General features: G+C 45.6%; 1 protein-coding gene across 5 annotated transcripts in view; it reads right to left on the reverse strand.

Annotated features, from left to right (window-relative positions):
* Positions 1 to 6,327: 6,327 nt before the first annotated feature.
* FAM81A (family with sequence similarity 81 member A) overlaps positions 6,328 to 12,632 on the reverse strand; it is a 50,628-nt gene continuing 44,323 nt past the window's right edge. For all 5 annotated transcript variants that reach the window (XM_053364679.1, XM_053364680.1, XM_053364677.1 and 2 more), the window contains 4 exons: positions 10,469 to 10,575; positions 9,546 to 9,681; positions 8,200 to 8,395; positions 6,328 to 6,796 (listed from right to left, as the gene is read on the reverse strand). In XM_053364679.1, the coding sequence (XP_053220654.1) occupies positions 6,690 to 6,796; positions 8,200 to 8,395; positions 9,546 to 9,681; positions 10,469 to 10,575 (546 nt within the window). In that variant the 3' untranslated portion in view covers positions 6,328 to 6,689. The remainder of the gene's footprint in view (positions 6,797 to 8,199; positions 8,396 to 9,545; positions 9,682 to 10,468; positions 10,576 to 12,632) is intronic.

Below are 12,632 nucleotides of genomic sequence, written 5' to 3' on the forward strand. Positions count from 1 at the left end.
GGCTCTCCCATCGATCGCTCCCGGGTCTTGGGGAGGGGGGTGAATTCCGTTTCCAATGTTAGCTCTTATCCTCCAGCACAATCACTTAAATTGCCCCAACGTTACCGTATTTTTCGCACTATAGGACGCACTTTTCCCCCTCCAAAAATGAAGGGGAAATGTGTGTGCGTCCTATGGTGCGAATGCAGGCTTTCGCTGAAGCCTGGAGAGCGAGAGGGGTCGGTGCGCACCGACCCCTCTCGCTCTCCAGGCTTCAGGAGAGCCCCGCCGCCAGCCCCACAAGCTCGGGGGACAGCGGGGAGGCGGAACGCCGCCATCCCGCTGTCCCCCGACTTGGTTAGAAGGCTGGCGGGGGGGGGGGGAGAAGCCTGCTCCTCACCGTCGCCAGCCCCGCAAACTCGGGAGACAGCGGGAGAGGCACAGCGCGCCCTTCCCGCTGTCCCCCGACTTGGTTAGAAGGCTGGCGGGGGGGAGAAGCCTGCTCCTCCCCGTAGCCAGCCCCGCAAACTCGGGAGACAGCGGGAGAGGCGCAGCGCGCCCTTCCCGCTGTCCCCCGACTTGGCTAGAAGGCTGGCGACGGGGAGAAGCCTGCTCCTCCCCGTCGCCAGCCCCGCAAACTCGGGAGACAGCGGGAGGGGCGCAGCGCGCCCTTCCCGCTGTCCCCCGATTTGGCTAGAAGGCTGGCGACGGGGAGAAGCCTGCTCCTCCCCGTCGCCAGCCCCGCAAACTCGGGAGACAGCGGGAGAGGCGCAGCGCGCCCTTCCCGCTGTCCCCCGACTTGGCTAGAAGGCTGGCGACGGGGAGAAGCCTGCTCCTCCCCGTAGCCAGCCCCGCAAACTCGGGAGACAGCGGGAGAGGCGCAGCGCGCCGTTCCCGCTGTCCCCCGACTTGGCTAGAAGGCTGGCGACGGGGAGAAGCCTGCTCCTCCCCGTCGCCAGCCCCGCAAACTCGGGAGACAGCGGGAGAGGCGCAGCGTGCCCTTCCCGCTGTCTCCTGACTTGGCTAGAAGGCTGGCGACGGGGAGAAGCCTGCTCCTCCCCGTTGCCAGCCCCGCAAACTCGGGAGACAGCGGGAGAGACGCAGCGCGCCCTTCCCGCTGTCTCCCGACTTGGCTAGAAGGCTGGCGACGGGGAGAAGCCTGCTCCTCCCCGTCGCCAGCCCCGCAAACTTGGGAGACAGCGGGAGAGACGCAGCGCGCCATCCCGCTGTCTCCCGACATGGTTTGGAGGCTGGCGGAGGGCTTCCTCCTCCCCCAGCCCCGCAAGCTCCCAGAGTGATGCCAAAGCTGCGCGCAGCTTCGGCATGGCTCTGGGTCCTGTTCTGGGGGAGGGGGAAGCTCGGGCTTCCCCCGCCCCAGCCCCGCGCCTGGCGGGGGGGAAAAATAAATTTCCCCCCCTTTATTTCCCTCCCCAAATCTGGGTGCGTCCTATGGACCGGTGCGTCCTATAGTGCGAAAAATACGGTAATTGCTTTTCTCCACAAAGTTAATTGCTTTCCTCCACAAAGAAGAAAGGTATTCTCACAACCTTAGTAATAAAATCCTTGCTTTACGATGTTTACAAGACGGGTGGGCGGACCTCCTTTTAACACCTCACCCGATCGTGCCTAATTCCCAAAGAAAATTTCCCTTTTAAGTCCAATTTCCGTATTACTCACGGGTTGTTACTTTTAGTCCAAATGTTCAAAGAAAGAAGTTAGTGCTCTCCGTCCATGGCATGCATGCAGGACAGCCAGATCAGCCTTGCACAGTTCATTGGGTCCCTCCTGTGCTGTGCATGACAAATCAACAATGGGAGTAGAATTCATAAAATGTATCCATTCTGGTTTTGATTGCTTGAAAGTGATACAATGTATGTTTTGAACTTGGCTAAGTAGAAAATACATACTAACCTTCAGAAATTAATAGAAAATCAATGGTTTAACCCATGGGTAGGCAAACTAAGACCCATAGGCCGGATCAGGCCCAATTGTCTTCTGGATTCAGCTTGTGGACAGTCTGGGAATCGCTGCATGGATCGCTAGTGAGCGTGTTCTTTCCCTCTCCCACCCTCTTCCTCACACGGCGGCAGCAGCGCCTCCTCCCTCCCTCCTCCTGGCTTCTCCTTGCCCTGCCTAGAGGAGGAAAGGGGCTGGGCTTTATTAGTGCCAGCAGCAGCAGCAGCTGCCCTTTTAAGCAGCCCCACTCCGGAGCCCTTTCGCGCCCCGCTCATTGTCCCTCCGCTGCCACCGCCAGCCCCTGCCGCTTGCAAGACACAGGTAAGAAGTCACTGGGGCTCGTGGTGCTCTTGCATCATCCCCCCCCCATATAGTCTGGCCCCCCACAAGGTCTAAGGGACAGTGGACCGGCCCCCTGCTGAAAAAGTTTGCTGACCCCTGGTTTAACCAATCCCCTCTGTTCCAAAGTGCACAGTCACGTACTCCCTACCCCTATACAGACAATAACACAATAGGAGACAGGAGGTTACTCCCAATGACCCAGACAGAAACCCATTGGTAGAGTGGATTGAGACCAGGTACTTTCAAAGCCTGAAAACAGGAAAGTCCAGAGTCCAGAGGAAAAGTATAAATAGTTTTATTGTTCTTAGGGAAGAGGGTACTTAGAAAGTGTGGGGAATAGGGGTGATTGACAGGGGTGGGTGACAGGCTCATGTTTCCACATGCCAACCACTCCTTCTTTATGATAAATTTGTCATGTACTGATAATGCTGTGGGAAGTGTATGATGGGAAAGGGGGGAGAAGCTTTAAAAGTCTCTGCAACCCCTTGCTTGGGGTTCTTACTCACTGTGTGTTTTGAACCTTGTTGCAACAAGAAAGATTGGGTCTACTGACCGCTGTTTTGCTTCTTCTAACTTGACTGAAGACTCTTTCTTTGCTGACCGGAGGGACCTGTGGGGAGTGGCACCCTGACAAGCTGGGCAGCGGAGCAATCCCACATCCCAGGTTTTGTTTTTCCTTATCCCCAGAAACATGCCTCTGAGCTGTCACAGCATCATGTGAATTTTACTTCTGCAGGTTAGTTCTTCTGTGGGAGAAATACACACTTTCTGGCACGGATCTGAACCATGCTTGTTTTCTCCTACAAGGCAGAGGTCCAGCACCCAAGAGCAAAATAAAAACTTAAGGAAAAGGAGGGAGAATAACAAAAAAGGGCACCTCTCAGTTTATCTTAGCCTGGGAATTTTTTTTAGTTCCATAACTGATGTCACATTCATTTCATACAAAAATCTATTCCTGGTTTCCCTTAAAGATGCTTCTTTTAAGCAGCCTAATTTGGATTGAGCGGTTGGGGAGTTATTACTGTTGTTAAACAATTGAGAATCAGGAACCTTGATGATTCGACTACAAATCGCTAAAAGATATACCAAGAGCATGATCTACCTTCTGCCTGCCCCTGAGTATATTATATTGTGCCATTGTTTTGTTTTATTGCATTGCTATATTTAATCTTGCCGATTGCTTTGTTGTGCTTTTTAAAAGTTGTAAAAGTTTCTGAATAAATGTTAACAACAGCACACGGTCCTGTTGAAGGTTCTGGGGCTGGCAGATTGACACATATATGAAAAACATATTCTTTCTCTCCTTAACATACATCCAAGATTCTGGGTTTGCAGAACAGAAGGTTTCTCATCAACAATTCCGCAACTTATCATTCATATTCTGATTTAAATTACTATTTGTTGAGACAGGAAAAAATACAGAGTATAACGTATAGCATGAAAATGTCAATTTTATTCAGATTTAAACGATTTTTAAAATAGATAATTCAAAAACGCAAAAACCAGGTAACCAACTGGAATGTCTTAAGTTGTATCTAATTGTCTGTGCAAAGTTTTACAGGAAAAATTATTCAAATCTATACATATTTGTTGTTTTCCTCCATTTGTCCTCTCACAGTTATAGTTTTTACAATACCAATAAACTGTATTTTATTGTTTATAAAACGCTAAATGGACTTTCTCCTAATATTTATGGCTGCATATTTGTTAGATTGATAACTAAAATACATGTATTTCTTTCCCCTCACAATTCTGTTGAAGAAATACCTGGAAATGCTTATTCATCATCATTAGCTTTGTGTAAACAGGACGAGGTTTAGCTGCCATTTGATTTTGAATTTTACAGCAGTTATACTTCATTAACAAAGTTGAGTCAAAAGAGCCTCCAATAAGCTCTTTTGCAAGATGTTGCAAATCAAGGTGCACAGCTGGTGGGTAAACACTGTTGCTTGATAACAATTTATTATTTTTAATATAATGGAACTTTATTATCACTGAAGGGGGGGAAATGCTCAGCTCTAGTTTTGTGACGTGTTTCCTCTGCGATGCTTTCTTCACAACCTGGTGGTATAACACAATTCTACCTTCTGTATTATCAGGGCCCACTCTGCTCTCCAGATAATGATCCTGAAAAGTGTGTTCTAATGCACAAACAAGGACATAAACTGGGCTGTAAGGTACTTGTAGTGTTTTCTGGACTGCTGCAGGACTGGATTGCACCAACAACAGGGCAGAGCAGTCTCAAAGCACTGAAGCAAAGAGCTTTTCATTTGACTGGGCCCCACTGAGAAGTAAGCTGGTTTTAAAATCTGCATATGCAGAGTGTAAGAGCAGTTTATGCATTCCAACCCATGGATATGAGCCAATTCTTGAGCAAGCACCATTGAAGGTAATGGGGGTCCCAGACAACTGTCCCTCTGCAGCTCATGACTCTCTCCTAGAGAATCCATAGCATAGATACTGTTGGTGGGACTTGCCTGTTTCCTTAAAAGGAACCAAGTTTCTCAAGTGGGAGCTCAGGCCATAGCCAATTGCAGAGAATGGTTGGTACCTTCTGATTTCCCCTGCAAGAGTAAAACAGAGCAAGTCAGACTGCTCTGCGCCATCCTGCTGATGCAAGGAGGAAGCAAAATGAAGGGGCAGCCACGGGCAGAGCAGCCCATGGCCCCACAACCAGTTGTGATGGCTCTCATATTCTTCCAAGTGCCTGGTGGGTTGCCAAGCTGGAGGTGACAGTTGTGGGCAGAGTGGAGTTTGGTGCATAAGCAGCGAGTGAGGCTGCAAATACACACTTGGATTGTGGGAAGGCGCTGCCCTTTGAGACTCACTGGCTATGTGCTCCACAAGAGGGAGAGAGGCCTGCTGCCACCCCTCCCTCCCTTCTAGGGGTTGGCCAGATTGGCCTCTACCAAGGGTGCCCTGGAGGGTGAAAAAATGAAAGCTCTCCACTGTAGCTCAGAGTGGCTAGGAGCCTGCCTGCACATGCGCACACTCCCTAGTCTGCTCCTAGTCTGGAGGAAGGCACAAGGTACGAGGGCGGGTGTGTGCTGATACAGCTCCTTGCCAAGGGTGCAAGGGAGCCTAGGTATGCCTCTGCTTCTGGAGCAAGTGTTTCATGCATTTTGGAGACTCCATCACTGGAATCTAAAAGGAATAGAACGAAACTTGTATGAATGCTCACCCACAGAGCTCCGCCGTGCTTGCAGGAATTTACAGTCACCCAGTGACTGTGGTAAATAATGGGGTGCTGCCGATACTCACAGCTCAATAAAAGTGTTGTGGCTGCCAGAGCACAATGGCTGCCATGGGCAGCAAGAAAAGAAGGGTCAGTCCAAGAGTATATCAAAAGTGGCTTATTTTAGTCCTTTAAAATAGTTGTTAAGTGTAGGACTTGATCTGGAGATAGTAATTTGGACTATGAAAAGTGTCAAAGCATGTCTGAGAAATTTGTTACTAACAGTAAATTAATTAGCCAACCATAACATCCCTAAGACTCAGATGAAGGGCAGTATACAAATTTAACAAATGAATGAATGCATTTGATGCCATGAAACATTGTCCAGCATGACTTCTTCCCACCGCCAGCTAAACCATCAAAGTAGAAACAGCAAATGAGCAAACCTATCAGGCTTTGCTGTTGATCAGCATACAGGCATTCCAAATCCAGTGCAGGTGGGATTTTTGCACAAGGAGTCCCCCAAATTAGGCAAGCAACGCGACAGAAGCCCATAGCCAGAAATAGGGAATATGTGGGGGGGGGGGATCACAGTACATCATGCAATACAGGAAAGCCCTATGTTGCAATTAACTTAATATGTCTAAAGTTGTTTACCCATGCAAGATTGTAATAAAATCACATTTTAATATAATTATGAAATAAACATCAAGCATGTCAGTCAAACCAGTGCCTTTGTGCTCATTGGCCAAAACAATGGGAGGTGGGAGCAAGTCTGTGACTTAACAGAGCCTCTGATAGAATTCTGCCTGCATATTTTTTACTTTAAAAGGGCTAAAGGTTTAATTTTTAAGAAATTAAAGCTGAAAATTGCTTTTAACTGCCTTGCAGACTGGAGATCTTGCACCCTTCAACATGTTGGAATACATGGCTCTGCTCAAGCATTTGGAGGCCCTGACAAAAATCTGTGACCCAAGTTATGTGAGGCAACTCTTCTGGAGTCAATGGAGCTTAGATCTGGAGTTACAGGGCAGTGGTCCTCACAGGTCTTCCGTAAAAAGTATTTTTGATAGCAATGCTGTCTTTTTACTATTTACAGTAACCATACAGCTCCACAAGATCGGGAGCACATAGCTCTGTCCATGCATCAGATTTATATCGCAGCCTGGATCAACATTATAGGCAGACCAGATCCATTTTTCTTCCAGCTGCTCAGGTGAGCTGCATTCAGATGCCTTTACTTCATTTGCTGAATCTGCTTCTGCAGCTCTTCCTTATCCAGTTTCATTTTGGCTTCAAGAACCTGCCGAAGAGATCCAATGCTCTCGTAGATGGTCGCAAATCCTAAACAGGGGAAGAATTGAAACAACATTTGCTATCTTTTTATTTTTAAACAAACTATGCTGACACTAAAAGCAAGTCTCATCTTCAGTTTAGCTTTCTCAATCAATCAATTTATTGCATATAGCCAAAGGCCTTTACAATGTACAGGAAGGGCTAAGATCAAGGCTGAAATCACGCAACATGACCTATAAAAGTTAAAACATAAAAAATTACAGTTTGAGGTTTTAAAATTAGGAAGCATTCACATATCTAGAACTTCTTAGCTGCCAGAGTGAACTTGGCTACCAGATGTGCAATCTGGAGATCTTTATCAGCTAGGAGCTCAACTGTCACCTCCTGGGGGGATTGGCCTAAGAAACAGTCAAGAACCGATGGTTTAAAAAATTCTCTGTGCATTGAATTTAAAGCGCAAAGCAGCAGGAAATGCACGACATCCCCAGCTTGATTGTATCCATAAATGCACCTACTGTCCATATGGGGAATTCCCAGGTATCTCCCCTCTAAATACTCTGAGGGCATCTGCTGGAACCTTAGTTCAACAAACGCCCTACATACACAGCTGCAGGAAAATCAGTGTCTCAAGGTAATGGGGCCTTGAGTGGTTGATCTTGATTTGGGGGCACCAAATAGAATAATGGGCAACCATAATGGATCTTGGTTGGCATCCTGATCAAAGATCCAATTTCTTAGGTCACATGGACTGAGGACTAAATATTTATCCATTTGGAGATTGTAAGCCCTAAGCTTATCATGACATTTTTGCGCCCAGCCACCTGTCCTTAGTTGATCTAACCAACAGAGCTTGGTAAGGATATGGTCCTCAAAGGCGTTTAGTCTGCACCAGTATCTGAGATGGGCTAGATTGATTCTGGTTGTCATTGAGGGGAGACCAACTGGGCTCTGGGGTAAGTTGCCAGCGTCGCTGGTAGAAGCCCCAATATCTGCCTCATGAATTTATTTTGTTGGCCTTCTAGTTCTGATTTGATACCGCTTCCCATAAAGCATTTGTGCAATGATCTTTGACATGTAGATCTTGATGGCTGGATTAATTGCCCCCTTTTCGAGCAGAAGAACCTGTATAGCTGTCCAGAAGAGCGGGCAGATAATAGCTTGATTGCATCCAGATAGGGTTTCCATGAAAGCTTTTCATCAATAAGTAATCCCAATTTATTTATCGGCATGGAAGGTTTTTCAGAAAAAGGCCGCCTAACAGGGCTGGTGGAAATTTAATTTATATATATATTTATTTGGACACCTTAACCTTGGCCCTGATAGTCGCTCTTTCTCCAATGCTGAGTTGGCACCATTAGTTTTCTTTACTTCCAATAAAGTGCCCCTCTTGTCCTTTCTGAGTGGGAGCCACAACACTGGCCAGGTTATTACATCAATAAACACATTCTTACCAGCATTAACCTCGGCTTTCACTTCCTTTATATCTTCATTAATATCCATCTGAAGTTTGCTGAGCTGGATGTTGATTCTGTCTTCGGTCTTCTTTGCTCCGTGTTCTTCCGTGGTGATCTTTTGCCCGTCTTCCATTTTATTAAGTTTCCCTTGGATCTCGCTGAATTGCATCTCTAAGGCCCTGCTGTCCATTTCCTGGGATCAGTCAAACAATTTAAGACTTGCAATGATAAGATAAAACTGCCACATGTTTAATTTCTAGGCTAAGTCATTCAGGAAGTGCAACCCTCCTTGGGACCCCACACGAACCAAGGCCTGTGGTCTGCAAGGGTTTTTTGCAGGATTTCCCTGGCACAAATAAAGGTGAGATGGCTCAGGAGGCACTAAGGCAGCACAGCAGGAGGCTGAAACTCAGTTCAAATAAAATTGGGAACTGGCTTCCTCTTATGAGAATAAATCTCAGGCTTGCATGCGCCTTTCATTCTCCTTGGAAAATGGAAGCTTCAGATTTGGTTTAGGATGAGCTACCTATAGTTTTCTATTACATCTGAAATCAGGGAACTGTGTTTTATTCTAACCATGCTTAGTTAAAACAAACTAGGATCAAATATGTACAGTGAGGGGCCTCAGAACAATTTTATAGAGGGCATAGGAAGATTGGGGAGGTGTTGAAGTAACAATATATTTCCAGAGTCCATAGCAGTGGTGTGGCTAAGCGATTTTAGACCTTGGATTCAGTGGCCTTACAGAGGCCCCCTTTAGGCACCATGTATATTTATTAAGTTGTGAAGTTTTACATTCTTGATATATTGGAGCAGAAAACGAAAAAGAGTTGGCAACTGATCTTTTTATAAAAAGAATACCCTGAGCAGAAGTAGTTTCTCAGTTTAAACTCACAACTCCAAGTCTACATTACATCTGCAGAATAGAGTGGAGTTTGCTTTTGCTGCTAAACACCTGGCTTATGAATAAACATCCTTTTTGTTGCATTAAAGGATAACCTATTTATTTAAAGTAAATATAATTAAAACGAGTATCTGTAACCATACACATCCCAGTAACTCTAAAATGTTTAATAATTCAGAGGAAAGCAAGGCTACCATGGTGACCAGCACCGGCCCCTGGTGGACCCAGGTGCTGATGATGAATCTATTTGCTGCTGCCTCCTGGAGGGTCATTTGGGGGGGGGCTGGTCTGAGTGGCCCTGGATATCAGGAATGAGGTCCAGCCCTAATTGCACATAGCAAGATCTGGAAGGGGGGTTGTGAAGGTCGTTCCAGGTGTGGGTGGGTGGCCAGGATTGTAAAATTACTTTTCAGGAACTTTTGGAAGACAGGAAACGTACACTTTTTTCCTTAATGGCCAGGGACAGCTGATCAATCTTCTCCAGAAACTCTTTCTCAAACCGGTCATGCTCCTGTTCCATCCAGTTTCGTGCAGATGAGATCTGGTTACTGAGGTAATCAATGGCATCCTGCAATCTAGGGGAATAAAATGCATTAAGAGGAAATATTTTTTAAACATGAACTCTGAATGAATTTGGCAGAACTTAAGTGAATTTTTTTTTGGGGGGGGATCTTAACTTGACCTGAATTTCCTTGCAAATATTTAAATTTATATTGTTCTAGTGTGGCTTTTTGTGCAACACTCCTCATTAGGAAAAAGTGTAAAATACCAAATGTTGGCAAGTTAATCAGTTAGGGGTTTAAAATCTGAGACAATGTTAATGTTTAATTATACAGTACATCAAAACTGAATTTTAAAACAATAATTTTGGATTCATAAGAGTCTGACCTGAGGAAAATGAATGAGATGTTGAAACATGCAAGGTTAAACAGGCAAGAACTACCCCATTGCTGCCTTATAGCTCAGCATTCCACTTTCATTTGTGGTCAGCAGTGAACAGTAGCCTGGGGAATATGGAGATCACACAGAAGCAGCCCTCCTCTCCACTGTTGTCCATCCCCTGACATCTGGTACTTAGAAGTACACTGCCTTTTAACAAAGAGGCTCCATTTATTTAACTATCAGCCTTTAATAGGCTTATCCCCAATTAAGTTGTCCAATTTTTAAAAAAAGATTTTGTAGCGTGAGGCCTTTTTCCTGATTGGATTTTTTCCCATTATGTAAATATAGACAACTGTGGTTTGCAAACAAACCTTTTATTTTAGTTCCCAGAAAGTTGCTTACCCAAAAGTCTTCTGTGGTTTCACACCAAACTTTTGCAAATTTAGAAAACTGGATTTTGAAATATATGGTGACACTCACTTTGTGTCCAGAAGGTGGAGCTGTTGGTTGCTCTCTTTATATGTGAGCTTCAGTTTGGCTTCCTGTTGCATGATTGACTGCTCTATTCTGCTCAAAAGGTGAGAAATCTGAAAGGGAGGAAAGAACATTTCTTCTGCTGCCTGTTTACTTAATCCTGGTTTCAAAGGATAAAACACCTCTGAAATGCGTGAAAACTGATAAACTGATAAAACTGAAAGAAGCTGAAACAGGAAGAGTATGTAAAACAGCTTCTTTCATTTTGGTTTTAGGCAACTGCACAACATCCTTCAAGAAAACAAAAGGCCACCCAGTGAATGAGAATCATCCTGTAACAGTGATCCACTGTGAGAGAGTCCCCCTTTCCCCCAAAGAATAGAGACCCTTTGGATGGAGATGATCTGCCATCTTGGCCCTTTCTGCAAGGGAGGGGACACCTGTGCTTACACCTTTGGTTGCATGGAATGAAACCCACTTGAACGAACACGCAGAGAGTGGCTGTTTCGGAGGCTAAACAGATGTCTTGTCTGTGAAGGCTGAAGTTTGGATCTTGTCACCATGGTGAGCTTTTGCTAGGGACTAGCAGAAGCACTGTGCTGTATAGAAAAACACCCAGCAGAAGCGGGGGCAAGAGGAGAGGGAAGCACTGACCACCCACACATTCCTAGCTAGAGAGAGAGAGGAGAGATCAGAAACAGACACCACAGATGCCTGTTCCCAAACCCAGGTAACCAACCATGGGGTTATATATAGATATAGATATATGTATACATTCACTTTACGCTGATTGCATTTGCTTGCACACTGGGGACTTTAAGCGCTGCTGAAGTGTTCCTTTGTTGCAGACTTGGAGTCAGCAGAATTAAAGCTCTCGTTCCACACAGCACTTGAGAGTGTGTGCTCCCTTATCCAGCAGTACCCTTACCCCACAACTAAGAAGTTTTTGTAATGTTTACTCAAAAGTAAGCCAAGATCAGCAAAGGTCACTTCCAGTGTTGATTAAAAGTTTCCTGCTTGCAGGACCCTTGTCCCCTTTCACTGCCCCTAGCAGGGAATCGCTCCCTCTAAAAGCAAGCTGAGGAGGCTGACTACTGACACGACTGGAGTTGAGACAGGTCCACTGGGACATAAGAGCTTGGCATAAACCCTGATATTTGCAGTAGTTGGGGTTTTTTTTTTAAAGTTTCAAATAAAAAACTAAGCCCTCCCCACCTGCTGCTGCCTAAAACACTCCAGCTGAATGTGGACCAAGCATGTTCATCCGTCAATGATGAATGTCAGAAAATGAAAATGGAAAGGAGGGAGGGTCAGGAGGGCGGAATGGAATGGTCCGCTAGGGGAGAGCCTGGCTGGCTGGCAGGACCACTCCTGAGAGGATATAAAGAATGGACTGCAACATTTTGTTTCAGGTCCCACTTTTTATTCATGAGTAGCCTGTTACTTGGTCCTTGATGAGCCTCTCTGAATTTCTCTTTCATGTTGTACAACCTTGTTTCTCCACTGGGGTGGGGGATTCGGGGGGGGGGAGTGTTAATTATTAGTTTCTTCTCATTCTGCTTCTTTTTCTTTTTAACAAATAGCACTATATATACAGAAAACAGCAAGATAAAATGGGCTGACTGGATTCCATGTAAATAAGGACTGAACCAAGGATGGCAGTCTCAAGCTAAACAGTTGGTTGCAGGGAGCAACTGAAAACTAACTCATCTCAAGCTCCATGAAACCAGTAGTACGAAACTGCCTCATTCCAGATAATGTGTATTTATTTATATATTCTGCCTTTGAGGGCAAGGGTAGCCTTTTTCTATTGCTTGTTGCAGGCTACCCTGGAAGCAGTGAAACAATAACAATTTTATTTATTAAAAATATATATCTCTAGCCACACTTTTTGGCCACACTCAAAATGTAGCAAAAAGGAACATATCTGGTTGATTTCATTGCAGCCTCACACAGCTTCTCCCACTCCTGGCTGGTGTGTTTAGTACTACAGTGTAAGTGTGATGGGAGGTTGTTTGGCATTTCAGGAGCAAAAGAGGTCCACCATCCCTGTTGCTGAACCTTAAGACTGCACAGCATTTGGAAGAGAAAAACTAAAATGGGTCAACTGGGGGCTAATTTCCCAGTTTAGAATCTGAATGCCTAGCCAGCCTGCTGGACTCAGGATGAA

This window comes from Podarcis raffonei, chromosome 14 (assembly GCF_027172205.1).
Source record: "Podarcis raffonei isolate rPodRaf1 chromosome 14, rPodRaf1.pri, whole genome shotgun sequence".
Classification (NCBI taxonomy): domain Eukaryota; kingdom Metazoa; phylum Chordata; class Lepidosauria; order Squamata; family Lacertidae; genus Podarcis; species Podarcis raffonei.